The sequence below is a fragment of the Manis javanica genome, chromosome 1 (genome assembly GCF_040802235.1).
Source record: "Manis javanica isolate MJ-LG chromosome 1, MJ_LKY, whole genome shotgun sequence".
Taxonomy (NCBI): Eukaryota; Metazoa; Chordata; class Mammalia; order Pholidota; family Manidae; genus Manis; species Manis javanica.
This window is the reverse complement of record NC_133156.1, coordinates 222,735,840-222,756,347: the sequence shown is the minus strand read 5'-3', so window position 1 is coordinate 222,756,347 and position 20,508 is coordinate 222,735,840. Positions and strand designations below refer to the sequence as shown.

Here is a 20,508-nt window from a genome sequence, read left to right as displayed (position 1 = left end):
ATTAGGGAAAGGAAACAGACATAAGCAGGTATCTTCTAAATGGAAATATGTTCCAGGGCTCAACAATAGGACAGATCTCCCTTAGAGCTTGTGCAAGAAAGGGTGCACCAGTGAGATACCCAGCTTCCCAGATGCCCCCAGATCCTCTCAGGTGGTGAAGCACAGGAGAATTTCTAGGCCATGTGAGCTGACAAAGAATGGCAGATAAGCTTCAGTTACAGTTTTACACTTTTGGGGAAAAGTAATTCTAGCTCTACTCATTAAATGATAGCTGTGAGCAGTTAGTTATAAGCAAAAAAAAAGGGTGGGGGGAGGCGGGAAGGGGTGTAATTTTCTATTGTTCCCAGAAGACAGGGGCCTAATATACTGCCACAGCTAAAAAAGCCAATAGCATCTGGCCAGACACCATCAGGAAGGAAGGCTTTTTGGAGACAAAACAAAAATCATTTTACCCTCATATAAAACTGTGATGCAGCTGAATCTGGAGTACTGTGTATCATTCCCTCACTGCATCCCCAGGGACATGAAGCAGAGAGACGATCAGGGAAGGGAGGCTAAAACCATCCAAGGGCGATTATAAGAGACTTAAAAAAAAACAGGACTTCTTAGTCTGCAAAGACAAAGCAAGGTTAAGAGGACAGACCTGATCACTATACAATCAAAACAGGTGAGAAGAGGAAAGATCCAGACTTTTCCAATTAATCCCAGTACACAGGTAAGAGCTTATACCTTGAATTTAGGACAAATAAAGGGAAGTTGTACTGTTGATAGAAGGTGATACATTTATGGAATTTGTTATCTTAGGAGTACTGTGTTAAATACTTAACAGTTTATTAAAGGGTTGTGGCTTTTAACCTTTTCCTGTCTTTCCTTTCAGAAAAAAAGTTGCACTCGCATCAAAATAACCAGAGAAGTAAAACAAAGTGAGAAAAAAGTCACATATTCCTCACCTAACTTCCCATTCGTACATATGCATGCCTATAGATATTGTACAAATTTATAGACATTGTACAAATATTACCTTATGTCCTACTGATTCTATCTGATCAAATATCCCAAGAATTTCCTGTTATTTCCATAAAGCTTATAAGTTTAATGAATGCTATGATATTTAAAGTGGATAATATACAAAAGATAATATATTTAATTAGCCCCCATTATAAGGTATTTTGGATGTTTACATGTTTGTAATAACACCCTTGTGCATATAATTTCCTAGAAGGATACTACAGGAGTAGACAAAAGATTATAAACATTTTATGTATCTTAGAACAAAATGGCAAGTTACTTTTCTAAGCATTTATACTACTTAAACTACTGCCAGCAACAAATAATGGAGCCACTTTTATTATAGTGTCAAAGGCAGCAAGTGTTATCATAGTACTAAAATTTTGCTATAATAATACATATAAAATTGAACCTTCCCATTTATTTTATATTCTCTCTGTCTCTGAGGTGGTCTTGTGGAGGTCCCCTTTCACAGAGTATCCTTTAAAAAAATTTTTTTTTGGTGATTTTTAAGCAAGATGTTCGTTTCTTTGTTTAGTCAGCCTCCACCTTCCCTAGCAACCCACACCTAGTCCCTTGCTTTCCTTATTTAAGAAGCCCATTTGGGCATTGCCAGGGAGGATTTGAGTTGCCGGTCAGGCCTGGAATCTGATGCATCAGCAAAGACTACCAGGTCCCCCAAGACCCAACCCTCCTCCCATCTGCACTCCCACAAAATGATCCCCAGGACTGGTTTCTGTGCGGGTTCTTGCTGATTTGCCTTTGTGTTAGACCTCCTCCTTGGACCTAGAGCTCTGCTTCAGGATCTCTCCTTCTGGCAGAGCATTCTATTCAGGAGTGAAGGGAATTCCTGGATGGTGTCTGACTGCCCATTATCCCCCCATCCCATTTATCCACTGCCCTGTGCTTCTCTGCCTGCCCCACTAGGCCCCAGCCCGGACTACGGTCTGAATGACAACTGAGGTTGCCTTACCAGTTTCTCACCAAGTCTTGCCCACTTGCCAACCCATGCTATCAGCCAAGCCTGCCTACAGAGCCTTCTGCTAGCAGAGGGGGCTGGCCTAGGCACGAAGTCTGTGGGTGGGCCTCAATCCAGGTGCCAAGTCTCAGCCCCTTTTATCTCTCCAGTCCCAGCCCACACTGCTTCACCCCACGCTCTGACGTATGGCATGCACAACTTCAATTCTTTGCTTAGAAACAGTTCCGTTTTGTTTTTTTTCCTGCTTTTGCTTTTTACCTTCCCTATTTCTCTGAGAATACCAATGGCCATCTTCTCCTTTTCCTCAGAGATCTCTGTCCTTAAATATCTCCTATGAGGGAAGGGAGGGACAAGAATACCTTAAGGAGGCCCATTTCAGGCTGGGGTATATTAAGCAGAGGGGCTGGGAATGTGAGGTTCCTAGTCCCCAGGAAAAGTTCCCTAGAGCTATCAGTTGCCTGAGTTAATGCTGCATTTGTGATCTCTCAGGGCAAAAGAGTACAGGTGGGAGGGGTCTTCGGTTTGGTCCCACTAGTTCTAAATAAGTCCAGTATAACTAAAAGGCCAGCAGAGGCTGTGGGGGTAGAGGAGACAGGGCTGGCAGCTCCAAGGCCATGGTCTGACTCTAAAGAGAGGGATACAAATCACAGGTTAACCAAAACCAAGGTGACCTCAGGGACTCACACTATAGGTGAGGAAACCAGAGATAGAATATTCTAAGCCTGGAGTATCATAACCAAGGAATCTTTATGCGTATCTGCTCCTATATTGACTATGTACTTTCCCAATTTGATTAGCATCTTGATTCCAGGTATTAGTGGCAGGTCAGCTGCTGTGCCAGGTAACAGCCGACATCCCCATGGGAATCAAGCCTCGGATATTCAGAGGCTCATTTTTTCATATTCCAGGAGCAAGTGGAGTACAAATCCAGAGGAGAAAGGAGGCTCCACTATTCACTGGAAAGCGAGAATGGAGACAGCCAGGCCTAGTCTGCCATTTGTCTGAGAAGATACCATCAAGTATGATTTTACACAGAAGCCAAATGGGCTGTGCCCTGCCACTGGCAGCTAATCTATGACATTCTGCAGGAGACAGGAGTCTCAGGATTCTGCCATGTGCCTGAGACTGGGCTGGGTCTTTTTTACATTAATCATCCCATTTAATCATCATGAGAACCTCCTGAAATAATAAGTATTATCCCCATTTGACATAAAGAAAACTAAAGCTTAGACAGGGGAAGTGGAGCAGTATGTGTGGTAGAAGTGATATATCAGCCAACCAATTCCAAGTTCAGTGTCCTTTCCTCTGTTCCACAGCTTCCTCCCAGGCTCAGGCAGGAAGGCACCTTGGAGAGAGGCAGTGTTGGCTATTTGCCTCTTTGCCAACTCTGGAGCCATTAGGAAAGCTCAGGGCAACATTTTTTTCTCTTCTAGTAGGAGACTCTTATACTGGTCTCTGAGGTGAGGGGGCTAGAGCTCCTCCTGTGTGCATGGGAACAGGTGGTCTGTGTCACCAGAGTCCCCAGGACAGGCTGAAACCCAGAATGCTCACGGGTAGGGCCACCTCACAAGTTCCACAGTGGGATAATATAAGAAGTGCCGGGCATGCTGGAGAGCCTGGATCCTGGTACAGTACCTGTTCTGTCACCCTGTTTGCTACGAAATCTACAGTATCAGCCGCTGGACTTCAGTTTTCTTATCTGTAAAGTGGAGTACCCGCTAATCTTTCAGGCTTTGGGTAGGAATGGTGAGTTGGATAATAAATGTGAAAGTACTTAGTAAAGATAAAGCAGAGTCAAATCAGTGCCTGATTAACATTACCCATCATTCATCATAAAGAGTAAAATGAACAACTAGGGTCATAGTCCTTGCTTCTACCTCTTAAGAAATATGGCCCCCCTCCCAGCATCACAGACCTATTTCTACCTGTGTGGTCCCCTGGTTGTAGAGCTGGAGAAGCCAACAGTGAGGGAAGAGGAAATGAGAGAGACAATGAGAAAGGGATGAACAGTGCTATTTTCAGTAGTTCTCTGCCCTGGGGGACATAAATCAGGAGACTGAGTCTGAGTGTCCTGCCTGGAGTCTCCTTGGATGGCTCAAAACACAACAAAACAATTGGTCTTTCAAATGCTATTACTTGTCTCATCAAGAAGAAAGAACATAAAAGAGGAACAAACTGCCAGTTTTAAAATAAATAAATAAGTCATTATCACATAAAATAAAATAAGTCATGAAAAGTACAGCATAAGAAATGTAGTCGATAATATTGTAATAACTTCGTATGATGACATGGTAACTACACTTATGGTGGTGAGCATTTTGTAATATATGTAACTGTTGAATCACTGTGTTGTACACCTGAAACTAATATCATATTGTATGTCAACTATACTTCAATTAAAAAAAAGGAACACAGCAAATTGAAAACATTTATGGCAAAAAGATGATGATACTGGGATTTTACTCCTATTCGTTATTGACTTTAGTGACCTTAATGTTGTTTGAACAATAAGTAAAAAGAACAACTAGGGATCAGGAAACATTCTAACATAGTGGTTAGGGAGTGAGGTAAGCTGGACTGTACTCCTAGCCTTGTACTTGACAGGGTATAGATGCCCAGAAGTACTTCTGTCCACCTTGAAGACAAGCAGGAAGGAAAAAAAAAAAAACCTGCCTATCTGCTTCAGTGAGGAAACCATGAGCACCTCAGCTTTGAGCCTTTCTCTCCAGCACCAGGATGCAAATTCAGCCAGGCAATAAAATGCTACAGTGTCGGAACTGTATGAGACCTAAGGATGCATAAGATGCAGTCTCAGCATTCTACAGGGCCAGAGGGCTTGGGTGGGTGGTCCTACAGCCCCCAGCTCTCAGGCAGTGCTCCATCACTTCTCTCCAGCCCCCACTGTTTCTCATTCAAGTTGACCTCTAACTCTGGACTCCTGGCCCACTGTTTTCAAGGTGAAACAGCAAATGGTGCAGAAAGTGAGGAATTATCTATTCATCATTTCTTATGGTCCTGGGAGCAGAAGTGACTTGTCAAGGTCACAGGATTACCAATAACTGGGTATCACTGATATGCTGGATCATAACCCTGGAAATTTCCCCCAGCTATTCATTACCTGTAAGCCAATCTTCCAACCAGATGTTAACACATTTGTTTTATATTTTTTCTCCCTTAAAAATTTTAGATTTGTTTTAGCTTAACAAAGTAATATATGCTTTCTATAAGAAAAAGTATAAAGTTAAAAAAAAAAACCTCCCCATTAGAATCCCTAAAGATAACCACTAATAGTTCTTTGTGATTCCTTCCAGAAATTCAAATAATTTAAGTATTAAATTAACTGTATTTACTGATTTATATTCTCAGCCTTGGTACTCAGGAAGATTTGCTGGCTGTGTGAATGAATGGTGCTAGACTGAGGTCAGAGTCTGGGGGTTCGCATCACACGGAAGGACAGAGGTGATTAAGCATCTCAGCAGACAAAAATTCCCACTGGGGCCTATTAGCTGTGGTCTGGCACGAATCCTTCCTCTCTGAACTGGTATTACAGTGTGGAGGTGAAGGTCATGGGGTCTGGAAACAGCAAGACATAGGTAGGTATTCTGGGTGTGTGACCTTGGGCTGTTCCTTTCTTAACATGCCTCAGTATCCTCATTTGTCACATGGAGATTAAAGTAGTACTACTTCATGTGCTCTTGCGAGGACTGGATCAAACAAGTGCATAAAGAATACAGCAGTGTTTAGTGTTAACCATGCACTAAAGAAATGGTAGCTCCCATTATTATTACTGCTGTTATCATTCTGCTGGCTCACCTCAAGAAAGGAGAAAGCCTGCAGGTCCATTTCGTAGTGCTATAGACACAGTTCAACCCAGAGCCCAGTACTGATCTATTAAGTACATCTGGGAGGAAAGGCAGACAACCAGAACTTTCTAGTATTCTTTAGTCTGACCAGGAATTAATGCCCAGGAATTTCTAAGGAAAGTAAAAATTCTAGATAACACCAAACCACAAATGCAGGTATCCTGTGAACTTGGAGCACAGGGTCTGCCTGGCATGGCCCCTAAGGCAAGGGCTGGATTTGTGGCATGAGGGGCCATTTTCTTATCTCCTCAGGCTGCCTGCATCAGCAGCTCTCAGGCCCAGATAGCTCTAGATGTGCCCCAGGCTGGCAGGCTGGCAGGACACAGGCAGAAGGATGCCCTTCTCCAGCTGAATTCCAGGCCCTTCTTCCTAGTCCTCAGAGCACAATAGAACATTATCACAGCCACTTCATCCAATCTTGTGGTGTCTGGGGGCTGGAAATGACTAAGGGCAATATGATAATATACTCCTCCAGCCAATACACACTGTGCCAAAAGGCCTGCTGAGTCTCAACAGAACTCTACACCTAGAACCTCTGACAGAAAGGTATTATACTTATATTCTTCCTGCTGCTCAGATCTTTATGTTACAAAATGCCCCCAGCTCACGACAATGCTGTTAACTGACACACCCGGGGATGGGAAGGAGTATGTCACTGCTCCCATCAACGCCAAGAGGTCATGGACTCTGACCTAGATGTCAGACCCAGTTTGGGGTGGGATGGGGTGCATACAGTCCCGATTACCCCTATAAACCTCAGAGGGTCTGGCATGGGGCTAGTGTCCTTGGAAACATGAGGAAGGAAACCAGACCAGCTTTGGGAAAATAGGTACTCCCTAGATTATTAGAGTCTCTGGAAACTGGGTGCAGCCCTATTCAGAGACTAACATCATGATCAAGACAGTGGAATGATACTGACAGTGGAGACTAACTCCCTCCTCTATAGCACTCTCTCTCCCAACGGGGGTTCTTGTCCCAAAAATCCTGCTGTTCCCCCCTTTACCTACTCTCTCTTCTCTCTCCCTGCCATTCTGACTCCACTTGTCTTTCCCTCTTCCTGTCCCCTTCCATTTATTTCCTATCTTTCCCCATTTTCTTCACTCTTTTCTTCTCTTTGCCTTTCTCTAGTTGACCATGATAGAGAGCTGAAAAATATCTTCTATTATTGGTTGAATTCATACATTAAAATTTAAACTCTCTGATCTTAATTTTGGAAAGATGAACATTTTCTATTTTGCTCTAAAAAATAACTGTTTTTAACAATTAAGGGCTTATAATAGAAGGGATCTTTAAAGATCATCTAGTTCAATGGCTCTTCTGATACATGAATTCCTTTAGAACTCTTACACTCAGTTCCTCCTTGAACACCTCCAGGGATCAGAGCCGCTGTCTTGAAGCAGCCCAACACTAACTGTTAAGAAGTTCTTGAGCTTAACATGCTGCCATAATTTTCACTTCCTGGTTATCAGGACAATCTAGATTACAAAAGCAGTGCAATCAGCAGAAGGGCAGTGAGTACCTATTAGGTTCAAAAGATAGGAGTAAACCAGCTGGCTGTAAGGTTTTCCTATCGAGTAGCTTCTTTAGGCAGGTAAGATTGAGGAGATACACTGCAGCCAGACTCTGGTAGGCCTTGAAAGTCAGACTAAAAAGTGATGTGTTTGATATATCAGGAGGGTAGCCATGTGAAAACATCTATTAGGCAGTTGGAGATAACAGCAATAAACAGATGTTATTCACTGAACACATATGACAGTGTAAGAATAGAAATAAGTTAGCATAAGCATAGCCATCTTAAAGGCCTAGAAGCCATTTTCTGAGTATGTGACTTAGAAAGAAAAACTAGAACTGGGTAAGGCCTTGAAAAACAAGTTAATCATGAGCACCGGGTGGTGGGCAGCTGTGACCCTTGCTCAGTTAATCTTACATACCAAGCTTATCGTGTAGAACCTCCCTAACCATTGAGGAGTAGTCTTATCCTGCCCTTGCTTAACCCCAGGATGTATGTCTTGCTAGAATAATGTATAGTTGTGGAAAATTACTATGAGTTAAGTGCTTTGAAAATGCTATATAAACCCTTGGCTCTGAGTGCTCGGGGTCCTTGTTGAGACCCGCTGCATCGGGCTGACTTGGACCTCAGCTAGCTGGCTGAATAAAGACTTTGCTTGAATTTACATCTCTATGCCTGTATAGTTTGTTCTCTGGGGAAGCCTCGGAAGCCTGGACCCTAACATTTGGGGGCTCGTCCGGGATACGAGCGGCTTCCCTGAGAACAAAGGACAGCTGGAGGCAAGGTCTAATTGTCCGGACTGGGCAGTGTAATTCGAGGGTCGCCCCTTCGTGTCTGCATAAATCCATTATAAAGCGGGAGTCGCCATCCCGTGTATGGTCTCGGGTTAGTGGTCCCGAGTGAGGAAGTCCGGGCTAGTAGTCCCGGCCCCCAGGTTAGCGACCCTGGGTAAAAGCCCAGGTAACCAATCCTGGCCCTAGGGTCCGAGTGACTCGGCCTTAGGAAGGCAAATCCGATCGGCAGAAAACTGGCGCCCGAGGAGGAAAAGATCGAGCTCGTCACCCTGCGGCAGTCCGAGTGGACGCCCTTCAGGAGAATTACGAGAGTTTTTAAGGACCCTGAAAGTGGTGAGTGTGGTGCGCACCAGAGTGAGAGAAGGACCGGTCCGAATGAGTGCGATCAGATGTGGTGTGTGTGCTTGGTGTTATCATTGACTGTTTTACTGTGTTTTGGTTTCAGTTTGTATTTTTTTGCGCTTCTCATTTTAAGTTTCCTTGTTCTAAGGTTCTCCTGCTCTCTCCGTTCCTCCTTTCTGCCACTACATCATTCCCTGCGGGCACGGGTCAGGCAATTAAGAGCCATTAGGGCGCCCGCCGCCAGAAGACTCCCGTGACAGGATAAGGGGGTCACAGCCGCGGATCCCAGATAAATTCACGTCCCCCGTGGAAGGAAAACTGTGCAACGACAGGCACTCGTTCACAAGCACATACAACAGTCATTTTGTTTGAAGTGGCATCTTCATCCTTCGCCTTTGTCTCCCTCATATTCTTTTTCCTTCTTCTTTCTCACCATGGGACAGACTCAGACGACCCCCTAAGTGTGTAAATGAATATATCTTTCTACCTCCGGATGGTATTAATGAAATTGATTTAAAGACAAGCGCTTGTGAAAATTGAGTATTCTAAAACTTCCAGAAAACCTGATAAAAGGTGTTAAGCATTAATGCTAATTTGAGTTTGCCTGAGGCGGGCATGTCCTTGTGGTTATCAGCTGCCTAAATTTACCTGAGGTCATTTAAGTCATGTTATCTGCTAAATCTTTTAAGAATAAAATGCTTAGAAGCTTGGCTTTGTCTAGTGTTCAGTGGGGGTCTTGTGAGTAGGCTAGCGTAGTTGTTGCAGGTAGGTGAGCTAGATAAGTGTGGCAAGTGAACACCTTTTTAATTGTGTGTTGCAGTGTGTATGCCTACCTGCAGCCTGAGAATCTTTGTAGTAACTTAAAGCCTTAGAGTTTTGTTAAGTTGAGAAGATGTGCTCTGTGTTTGCTGGGAGATTGTGCTGTGAAGCTCATAGTTGCAGAAATTATAAAATGTGTTCATAAATTTGTCAATCTAAAGAATGTTAGTTTAACAGTTTACAATGGCCTGCTTCTCGGTGTTCACTAGAAATTAAAGTTTCTAATGGTTTTAAGTTTTAATTAAAACTACTTAGAGTAATAAAACATTTCTCTATGCTAAAAAAAAATGTATGTTTTAATAAGAAAAAGTATAAAGAATGAAAAGTCTTCTGCATGCTAAAGAATGTGTTTTGTGATAAAAGAAAGTAACTTTGTTCTAAAGTACAGCTATTTATTTAAAGAGAGAAAACAGCGTGGTGCCTTTTGTTGTGGAGGACCCGCTCAGCCTGTTGCTTTGGGGGGAGAGTCAGGATGTTTAGAGATAAGGTGAGATAAACCCAGTCAAGCCGCAGGCAATCCCAGGCATAATTCTCACCGGCTTATGTGCTTGGGACCATGAGGCAAATGAAGAATAAATTATTATATTCTTACAGATATAGTCGTGCCTAGTGAAATTAAAGCAAGTGAGTCTTGATATCAAGTGCACAGCAAAATTAGAATCTCGTTTCTAGTTAAACAGTTTTCTTTAACTGTTAGTCTGCTCTTAATGTTGAAAGATCAAAGCAGTTTCTCATGCTTAAAGTCTCAGTGAGTTGCCAGAATATTAAAAAAAAAAAAAAAAATGAAATCGTAATATTAAAAAGACTAAAAGCTAAAGTTTGTTAACAACTGTATAACCTTTATTTGCCTTTGAAATATTTTGTTATTGAAAACGATTGCATGGCCTGAGAAATTGAATTATTTATTCCATATATTTTTATAAGTGGAAAAATCTCTAACCAACAAATGATTAAAGTTGTTACTGATTATTTGTTTTAATTTATCCTAAGCAGAATAGTAACAAAGCTTTTTTCAGCTGATTAAATGCACTTAGTTAACAAACCAAAATTTATTCTTAAAAATTAAACTAGAATCTAGACAAGATTATGTTTCTCCCAGAAAAACAAGTTTCACTGTAAAAGTTTAAATGGACAAACATGTGACCACTTTTGAGAAAGGCTGTAATAGATTTTTTTGACAACCACCAGGTCTTCTTGTTTAATTTATATGCTGTATGTTTTAAAAAAAAAACATGGGGGATGAAAGGAAAGGAGCGACACATAGCAGCAATTAACCGGAGAGTTCCGCTTTATTAGAGAAAGGTGCTGGGTTATATAGGAAGGGGCATGAATTGATTGAGGTGTCACTTCTACGGAGCTGGTGGCTGTTAGCTAAGTGCTGGGATTGGGAGGGGAGCGAGAGGTGATTGGGCTTCAAGTGGCGCCGGCAGGAACCAAGGACCCCGAAGAGAAGCCGTAAGTTTGCCATCTTACTGGTGGTGGTCCTTCAGGAGACTCTCCATATTTTTTTAATGCAAATGATCTTAGAGCTTTTAATAGAATTTGCATAGCAGCTTATATCTACTATTAAAGAGTAAAACATTCTTGAAGCTTTCAGGGAAGACCTGTAGACTTAAGCACTTTCTCTGTTTTTTTGTATCTGGTCTTGGACACTTATGCTAAGTTCAAAAAAAATTGCTTTTACCTCTAGTTAACTCTGATATTTTCCAGAGGGCCCCTGGAACATGTCAGAAGAATTTTTTCTCATTAGAGAAAGTATTTGACTAATTTGGCTTATTTATCTGATATATATATATATATATATTTACCAGGAAAGCACTGTCAAAGAGAATAATGCTAAACTTTGTTACTGAATGTTTTGTATTACAGAAATATCAGAATTTCCTTATGTCAACTGTCTTACAGTAAGCTCTCATCAGATCTTTAACCATTGTCATTTTTAAGTCTTTTGTCATTTATAGTATTATCCCTAAACTGGTAAAGAACTGGATTTCAGCAGAACAAGTATTAGTTACATAAGATTACATAAACTAAAGAAAATGATTTTGTGTCTTTTTGTTTCAAATGTTGCTGATAAAGTGTTTTAACCTTGTTCTCTTAAACTGACAACAGTTTAGTAAATGACTATCTTTATAAGCAGAATTGAAACATCCTTCTCTCTACCTAATCCCTCCAGAGTTTAAAAACTTTCAGTGACTGTTTTTGTATTCCATGGCAGTATGTTTATTTGCACGAGTTCAATAAGAATCTGCTTTCCTTGTGAGAAGACTACTTAAGAACACTAGTTATACTGCCAGAGCTTTGACTGGAATGTCATACCTGAGAGACATGTGCATGGACTCAGATGTAAACAACTTTAAGGAACTAAGATTGACTTTATAAAGCCAACAAAGCCCCTTGGAAGAACTGGCCTGGTACCTTGCTTACAGAGTTCCCAGCAGCCTTACCAGGTGAGTAAAGAAGGTCACTTCCTGGCAGGTGCAGAGACCTCGAGAAGAGAAGAATTCATCCAAATCTACAGGTACTGCAGGCAAAGCCTGATGGCAAGTCTAGCTTGGCTGTCTGGCCTCAAGAGGCCTTTAAAAGTTCAATCTGAAATTCCTTACAAAAAGTTCCAGCAAAGCATATTTAAAAGAACCTGTGTAATCAATTGCTCTTCTTGCTGCACTTGTGCAAATGATCAAGCCAGCTGTTAATTATTTTCTTAACCTGGTTACTTCTAATAAAAATGAGGGTGATTTTAGAGAAAAGTATTGTTTCAATAACGGCAGCCTCCTTCCAGAATAGAAAATCCAACTCCAGATGTTGCTACATAACCTAATAACACAATTTGTTTTATCTTGCCTAGAAGCCACAAAACTGCAAATAGTAATAGAAATGAAACCCAGAATAGAAGCGCCAGCCTTCTGAGGCCCTCTCAACTGACCAGTGATAGAGACCTAGCTGCACCCTTTACTGCGCCCCCTTCTCAGCACGAAGCAGCCAGAGTGGTCATCGCCCCTTTTCCCTAGCAGCAGCTAGAGTCCCTATCTGTAGAAGAGAGAATGAGACAAAGACCAAGACTCACTTTATCCTCTGTAAGTAGGCAAAGAACCTGCATTGAGAGAGTTCCTAAAACTTACACCTCCCTCTGCAACAGGACAGAAGTAATCAGCACCACCCCAGCTTATTCTAACAAGTAGTAGGCCCGCCAAACCGGAGTCACTCCATGTGTTACCTTTATCAAAGAACGCATTAGCACCATGCAAATCATAGTGTTGAGACAGAACTATCAGAGTGTTAACAAAACAGATGACCCCTAATTTCATGATTGAAATAGATACAAGAAGAAGAGGGGAATGTAAGAATAGAAATAAGTTAGCATAAGCATAGCCATCTTAAAGGCCTAGAAGCCATTTTCTGAGTATGTGACTTAGAAAGAAAAACTAGAACTGGGTAAGGCCTTGAAAAACAAGTTAATCATGAGCACCGGGTGGTGGGCAGCTGTGACCCTTGCTCAGTTAATCTTACATACCAAGCTTATCGTGTAGAACCTCCCTAACCATTGAGGAGTAGTCTTATCCTGCCCTTGCTTAACCCCAGGATGTATGTCTTGCTAGAATAATGTATAGTTGTGGAAAATTACTATGAGTTAAGTGCTTTGAAAATGCTATATAAACCCTTGGCTCTGAGTGCTCGGGGTCCTTGTTGAGACCCGCTGCATCGGGCTGACTTGGACCTCAGCTAGCTGGCTGAATAAAGACTTTGCTTGAATTTACATCTCTATGCCTGTGTAGTTTGTTCTCTGGGGAAGCCTCGGAAGCCTGGACCCTAACAACAGGAACTCTGCAAAGTGCATTAATTATCCCATTTAATCCTCTCAATAGCACTATGACGTAGATATATTATCATTCTATTTTATAGATGAGGAAACTGAGATCTCAGACCTAGGAACTCATTACACCCAGGCCTGCCTGACTCTGATTCCTCTATAAAATAAGGTCAGCAGAGAGACTAGAACAGATGACCTAGATTTGGGGGTCACAGAACAGAGGACCATGAGTCCTATATAAGCCCTGTTCTAAAGATGGGCCCCCAGTCTCCTTTTCCAGTCTCGTGCTTGCTTGTAAAATCCATCTCTAGCTTCCCATTGGATTTTGTCACTTCAAATTCACCACATCTTCAACCGGCTCCTGTCATTTTTCACCACCTTCCTAGCAAGCAGATCCTGACCTGGTATTTCTAATTCTTTAAACATAAGAGAGGATCAGGTTGTGTGTCAAACCATACTGGGCTCAATTAGATATTCCATATACAAACCAGGAGGCCTTGGGCAAGTTATTTAACCTCAATGGGCCTCAATTTTCTTGTCTGTAAAATGGGAATAGTTACAACACCTTTCTTGGAAGGTGTACATGAGGATTAAATTAGATAATTTTTGTATGATATATAGTGTAGCACTTGGCACAAAGTAAGTGTTAATTTATTCTCATTGCTATTGCTGTTTTTTCTGAGGTTTGAAATTCCCTCTTGCATACCCATTTACGGTTAATCACAATGCTGAGAGCAGGGGGAAAAAGAGGCACCCACAAGGTGGACAGTAAAAATTCAATGCCGTTTGTACTCTCTGCAGTGACCTCATCCTTCTGGTTTTGGGGCTGCTCTGCAGGGTCTCTTTTCTACACCTACTGAAGACAGAACTGGGCTCTAGCCTAGACCACCCCTGCCCTTTGCCCTCCAGACCCACTTACTTAGGGATCAAGGAGCAGTGCTATTGTTTCTACCTCTTCCACTCTCTCTTTCACTCGAGTCTTCAGACCCCACTTCCCCAAACTCTCCTCTTTCCATCTAAGTATCTAGAATCAAAGTTTTAGAATCATCTAGTCTAATCCCTTAAAACATTAAGTTCAAAATTAAAGCAATCATCTACAAAAATTTCTTGCACAATTCAACTTGATTAAAGTAGGCCTTCTCCCAACCCACCTACATGCATTCACCAGTCCTCATTGCCATATATGCCTTTTGCATAACATTTGCATTTTCACTGTGCAGAGTCATAACCTCAGATGTGGGTCTGTCTGTGACTTTACCTGCTCCCCTACCTCATAGGCCTAGTATGCTATCCAATCCCCTTAAGATATTACATAAGCATGAATCGCTACTGATTAGGGACAGGGCAAACCCTCACACATTTGCACACCCTAACATGCCCTGGGGCCCAGTAAATCTGAAAGGAGACTCCAAGGAGACAGGCGTGGTGTTTATTACACAGTGAGGGGAGAACAAAGGGAATGGGGAACCTGGAGATGGCAGGCAGGGAAAGCAGGCAAGATGGAGATTGACTGGAAGATGAGTCAGAGAGTGAATGAGGGCAGTGGGTCCCATCAGCTACCACTTAGCTGCCCCCAGAGGGGGGTGTGAACTGGAAGAAGACAATGGGGGGAGGTAGAAGGGGAGTTGATGCCTTAACTGAGAAAGTGGGAACTGGAGTGTGTTATAGAAGGGAGAAAAAGCTCAGTGAATTTCCTGCAGGGATCCAAGCTCCTGCCTTCTGAGGTCTCCTGGATGTTTCTTGCCTGGCTCTGCTCCCAGGGCTGCAGGGTTATGGCAAGGCAGTGGGATAGCAGGGGGAGGAGTTAAGCTAACAATAAAGATGTCAATACTGGCTATCACCGGACCCCCCGCTGGGCAGACAGAAGCCACCTGGTGGCTGCTAATGCCCTCCATTTATTTGGTGCTTTCAACCTATTCCAAATGCCCACGCACTAATGATCTCATTTAATCTTCAGCACAACCCTGTGAAATAGGCAGGCCTGGGATTATCTCTAACATGCTCCTCCCCTCCTTTTCCCTGTGGATCCCTCAAGAGCTCTCCAACTGTTTCCTCCATGGAAACATCCAACACTGATCATGGCAGTGCCTTAGGGGTTAGCGAGGTTGGGGTCCCCCATCGAGGCTCCAGTCTGGGCTTGGTCACTGTGCTGCTGTCTGTCCTGGGCTGGGTGTGACAAGAAGTCACAGGATATGGACTCATTCCCCTCCTGGAACTTCCCAGCCCCCCCCCTCCCCGGCTTGTATGGGGAAGTCTGGCACAGAATGACCGTTTCAGTCAGGCCCCAGGGAGCTATGTCAGACTTCCCCTCATTAGGCAAATGGAAACCTGAGTGAGGCCAATAAGAGGCAAAGGCCTCTGCCCTGAGTCACACCGTGAGCGAACGTGGAGGGATGCAGGATGACTTGGGAAGTGCACAGGTCTGGAGGCATCAGAAGACCTGGGTTCCGGTCCTGGCTCCACAGCTTATCAGATGGGGACGAGACATTCGCTCAACTTCCCACTCAACCTCCCCCCGCCTTGGTTTTCATAACTGTCAAATGAAAATAGTAATACCCATCTCTTGGGGTTGCTGGGAGGATTACATGCAATTAAAATACCCAAGTGTTATATAAAAGCAAATTACTCTATCAAGTAGCATAGGTAACATATCAGGACCATGACTTAATGGAAAGAGGCTGGACCAAGTATAGTGTCCAGGCTTTCCTGAACTCACCTGTGTGGCCCTGGGCAAGTCTGGGCCTCAGTTTTCCAAGGACCCTGGCAGCTATAAGATGAGTTGTTCTGTGGGCTATGCCTACAGCACAAAAATCCTGGAGCTGGCTGCCCTGATCTCTTGACAGTTCTATTATCTATGCCCCACATTGCTTTAGATCCAAGAATCTTACTGAGGGAACCAGTCAGTTGCCAATGATGGGAGATATACCATTGTTCCCAGTTGGAAGGATCCCATTGGATCCTTTGCTCCATCCCCTCAACCCATTTCCTCAGGGTTGAAGTGGGCTTCTACACTCTCCTAGTCTCCATTGCTTCCCAGATTTAAAGAGATGTGGGGAAAGGGACTCACGGGTATGTGAGGGGCTCTTGGTAATGAAACTAAGGACAGATTGTCCACGTAAGATTTCTGAGTAGAAAGCACCAAACTGCCTGGATTCCCTTCTTCCTAGGGAGAGCTGAGTCTAACTGTCTTGTGTTTAACATTCTGCTTCTTCCAGGATGGCCCAAAATGTGCCAAGACCCTGATTCTTTCTTTGAGAAAGCAGCTCAGCATAACTCTTGCTGAGCTCAAGGTGAGTTCATATTAAATATGCAAGCCCAGAGCCCCTGGTACAGAGGCACATTCCCATAACACACACAATGGCAGGCAGTCATATGTCCCTCTTCCAGCCACTGCCACTGTCTCTCTTCAGGCTGGGCTTCCCTGCTTCCCATCCCAAACTCCTGGGAGGGAATAAGACATGGAATGCTTTGCTCTCCCCAGCACGTGATCAGCTCATGGTTCCCTGCATCCTTCCTCCAACTCCCAGTGTTGAGGGCTCCTGGGACCTGGAAATGCCTGGAGTATTGAGTTGCGGCATCTGCAGCGTTGAAATTGAACAGGTCTGTGGCTGGCCAGGAGAGGGCCTCTGTAGCTTAGCCCCACCTAGGGCCGCTTACTCCTGAGGGGAAGGGAACAACAGCTCGGGAAGGGCCCTGAGAGCTCCCAGGCCAACAGGGTATCACACCTTACTGGGATGGGGTCCAAGTGAGGGGACCAGCTGGTTTGCTTCTCAGACTGGAAAACCTTCAGAGATCATCTGGGCCAACACTCTATTTTACAAAAAAGGGAAACTGAGGCTTGAGGGAAAGAGGAAGTAACTTATATAAGGTCACTCACTGAGCTGTACAATAGCCTGGCCTAGACTCCATGTCTCCAGTGCAAGCCTGGTCTCTTTCCCACCCTCTGCCTGATCCCCCAAGTCTCTTCCAAGCAATTGCTCTGCACCAAATGGCTTTCACAGGGAGCAGATACACTTATGGTCCTGCCTTGTCATCCAAGAACTGAAAAAGCACGAGGTCTGCAGGTTTCAGCTCAGCTTTGCCATTCTGAAGGCTGGAGCCTTGGTCACATCACTTCTCTGAGCCTTCATACCTCCCCTGTTGGGGGGGCACTTGAGAACCAGTACCCTGGTGGCTACTATAAGGATCAAATGAGATCATGTAAACTGCGAAGTGCTATTCAAATGGTGTGAGATTTGTTGGTGCTGCGGAGGAGGAGGTCACGGGGAAGGGGCTGTGAAGAGTGAGAACTTACACCCACGGGAGGCTCGGGGCCTGCCTGGCCACTCCATGAGCCTGCCCCACACTAGGGCCACCGGCAAAGACTGACAAGCAGCTGGTCAGACCAGGCCAAACTCACTGGCTTGAGAGACAACCTGCCTGTTTTGCTTCGTGTGTGTGTGTGTGCATGCGTGCATGTGTATCCTCCTGGGCACTCCCAGTAGACTCTGCCTGGCAACCCAGAATCACAGGACTTCCCAGGGTGCTTCAGGGGAACATTCAGCAGGACAGCAGTGTGTGCTACTGTGGGAAGGCCAGAGACCTTCAAAGAAAAGCCTACCAGCTCAGACCCCTCTGGGAACCCTGGCGTGCTCCTGCTCCTGCCGGGGACCCTTACCTTGTACTTGGCTGCGAGCAGCTCCGTGGCCTGCTGCTCCCGCTGCAGGTCTTCCAGCATCTTCTCCTTCTCCTCCAGCAACTTTTGCTTCTCCTCGCTCACTAGGCTGCGGTCATCCTGGATGGCTGCCTTCTCCTCCTCCAGCCGCTCCTTCTGCTCCTGCAGGTAATTCTCCATGTTCTTGTCCAAGGCTGACTCCAGGATGGGCGGGGGTGGGTGGAGGTTATTGTTATTATCATCCTCCTCTTCTGCCACCCAGGCCTCCATCACTGGCGCCTCTGGGTACCCGGCTGGAGCTGACACAGCCTTCTTCCTGCGGCTACTCTTCCTGCGGAGCCGCTTGCCCAGCATCCCCTTCTTCTCCAGCTGGGCCTTCAGGCGGGCAATCTCCTCCTGGAATTCCCGCAGCAGTGTGTCCTTAGGGTCTTCATTCACCCGGGGCTTGTTCTTGATGTTCTTGGCCCGGTTGGCAAAGCGCAGGGTAGAGAGGCTCTCATCGTAGCTGTGAGAAGCTGGCCCCAGGGTGGCCACCATGATGGTCTTAGCGTTCCCCCCCAGAGAGTCCTGGAGCAGCCGAGTCAGCTTGGAGTCCCGGTAGGGGATATGGGTGCTCTTGTTACCCGCCAAAGCAGCTATCACGTTGCCCAGGGCAGACAGCGAGAGGTTAATTTTGGAGGCTTCCTTAGGCCTCTCTCCACCACCTCCGCCACCTCCACTGCCTGTGGGCTGTGTAACTGTGCCCCCAGCAGTGGTGGGGCCTGACTTGTTTTGCCTCTCGCTCCCGGCCAGGTCCACCAGGTTGAGCTTGCCCACACGGATGTGGTCCTGGCCGTCCGAGCCACGCTCACTGCACTCCACCGTGATGACGAAGATGGCATGGGAGCGGGAGCTGACCTCATTCATGTGTGTGCTGCCCACTGCCCGGGTCTGGTTCCCCAGATTCATGACATGCTCAATCTCCTTGACATTCTTGGTGACGAAGGAGGAGAGGTCCTTGATGTAGACACCTGTCTCGGGGTTCTCCTTCAACTCTAGCCTCTTGCCAGGCTCCTTGGAGAGCAGGTCTCGAATCTCCTCCTGGTAGATCTCCAGGTAGGAGGCCCGGACCAGGTACTGCTGATTCTGGGAGCGTGAGATGTGAGTGAAGATATGCTCAAAGGTATTGGGGATGACCCCACGGAGCTCGGGCTCCACCCAGGTGCCCTGCATGGTGTAGGTCTTGCCAGTGCCTGTCTGGCCATAGGCAAACACCGTGCCATTGAAACCCTGAAGCACCGAGTCTACCAGAGGCCTCACGGTTTCATCATACACATCTGCCTGCTTGGAGCTGGCATCATACACGGCATCAAAGGTGAAGGTCTTGGGCAGCTCCCCAGGGGCAGCGCGGGGGTTTCGCAGAGTCACCTGGCCCAGTTTCACGTCCATGGTCAGGATCTGCTCGTGACCTGCAGCTTCCTCCTTCCTGCTGAGGGGGCGGCACCTGGCCACCACCTTGAGGGCCTCGCTGGCCTTGGTTTTACTGGCCATCTTGCAGCTCTGTCCTTCCGGCCCCACCCCCGGCCCGGACCCCCTCCGCAGCCTGAGCGGTCCTGCTGTCCTCCCAAGGTGCGGATCCGCGGGGCCAGCCCAGCCCCCAGGCGCCGCTCTTCAATCCGCAAGTAGCCTCCTAAGGTGGGGATGCTGGGAGGTGGTCCCGCCGCTGCTGCAGTCCGGGCCTCCCCTGCTCTCGGGTCCTCGCTGCACAGGCTGGGAAGGGAGAAATTAGACAGAATTCCCGGGCAGCCGCGGCAGCCGCGCCTGCCGAACGGCAGTGCGGGGAGCCCGCCCCATACTGGGGCCCAGGGAGCGGTGCCGTAAACAGCTATGGCAACAATGAGATAAAGAAAGAGGAAAACGGGATGGGGGTGGACGGCAGAGCGGTCTCCTCCTCTTCTAGGGATCCATGGCGGGAGGGGGCTGGAGCTGGGCGGCCGGGGGTCCCGGCCCTCCCAAGGGCAGAGGCTCACCTGGAGTCCTCCCCCCAAGCTGGGGGATCATTCATTGCAGCCAGCGCCGCTGCCGCCGCCTCTGCCTCCGCCTTCCCCGCCTCCGCCGCCGGAGAATGAGAGAAAAACAGAAGGGGATGGGGCGGAGCAGCAGCGGGGAGAGCGATGCTGCCGCGCTGCGGCCCCAGCTAAGCCGTCCGGCTCGGGTGGGGCAGGGGGCGGGGCCCCGGGGCAGGAGACACCAGCCCCGCGAGGCCCGGGCGCTGGGGACAGGGATGCATCGCTGGCGCGCACCCCCGCACACCGCTCTGGAATGACAGACTCCGGAGCCGACCCGGGTTCCGCGCCCGCCGGGCGGGTGCCGCACAGCCCCCCGCTCGCGTCACCCCTCTGGGCCCGAGCATGCTGGGAGTTGTAGTCCTGCCTTTGTTAGCCGGGTTCTGGCAGGTTGCTGATGCGCCTCCAGTTGGGGGTGGGGGGACCTTCTTCTCTCACATGCAACCTCAGGAGTGACTGCTGAGGTTGTCGCCCACATGGGGGAAAAGGGGTATCCACCACCCACACTTGTTCCCTCCACAGCCCCCATCCTCCTACTCTCCATTGCTCCTGCGTTTCTGTCTGCAGACACGTACGTCACACCATCCCCAAGGATGTCACCAGGCACCTTAACTCCAAAATGTTTCTTGACTCTGTCCTTTCTTCTCCCTACCCTGGTTTACTTCTGGCCTTCCTCTTTTCTC

General features: G+C 46.3%; 1 protein-coding gene across 1 annotated transcript in view; it reads right to left on the bottom strand.

Annotated features, from left to right (window-relative positions):
• KIF3C (kinesin family member 3C) overlaps window positions 1-20,128 on the bottom strand; it is a 38,708-nt gene extending 18,580 nt beyond the window's left edge. The window contains exons 1-2 of the mRNA XM_017652215.3: window positions 19,790-20,128; window positions 17,784-19,529 (exon numbers count right to left, since the gene is read on the bottom strand). Of these exons, the coding sequence (XP_017507704.1) occupies window positions 17,784-19,310 (1,527 nt within the window). The 5' untranslated portion in view covers window positions 19,311-19,529; window positions 19,790-20,128. The remainder of the gene's footprint in view (window positions 1-17,783; window positions 19,530-19,789) is intronic.
• Window positions 20,129-20,508: the final 380 nt, after the last annotated feature.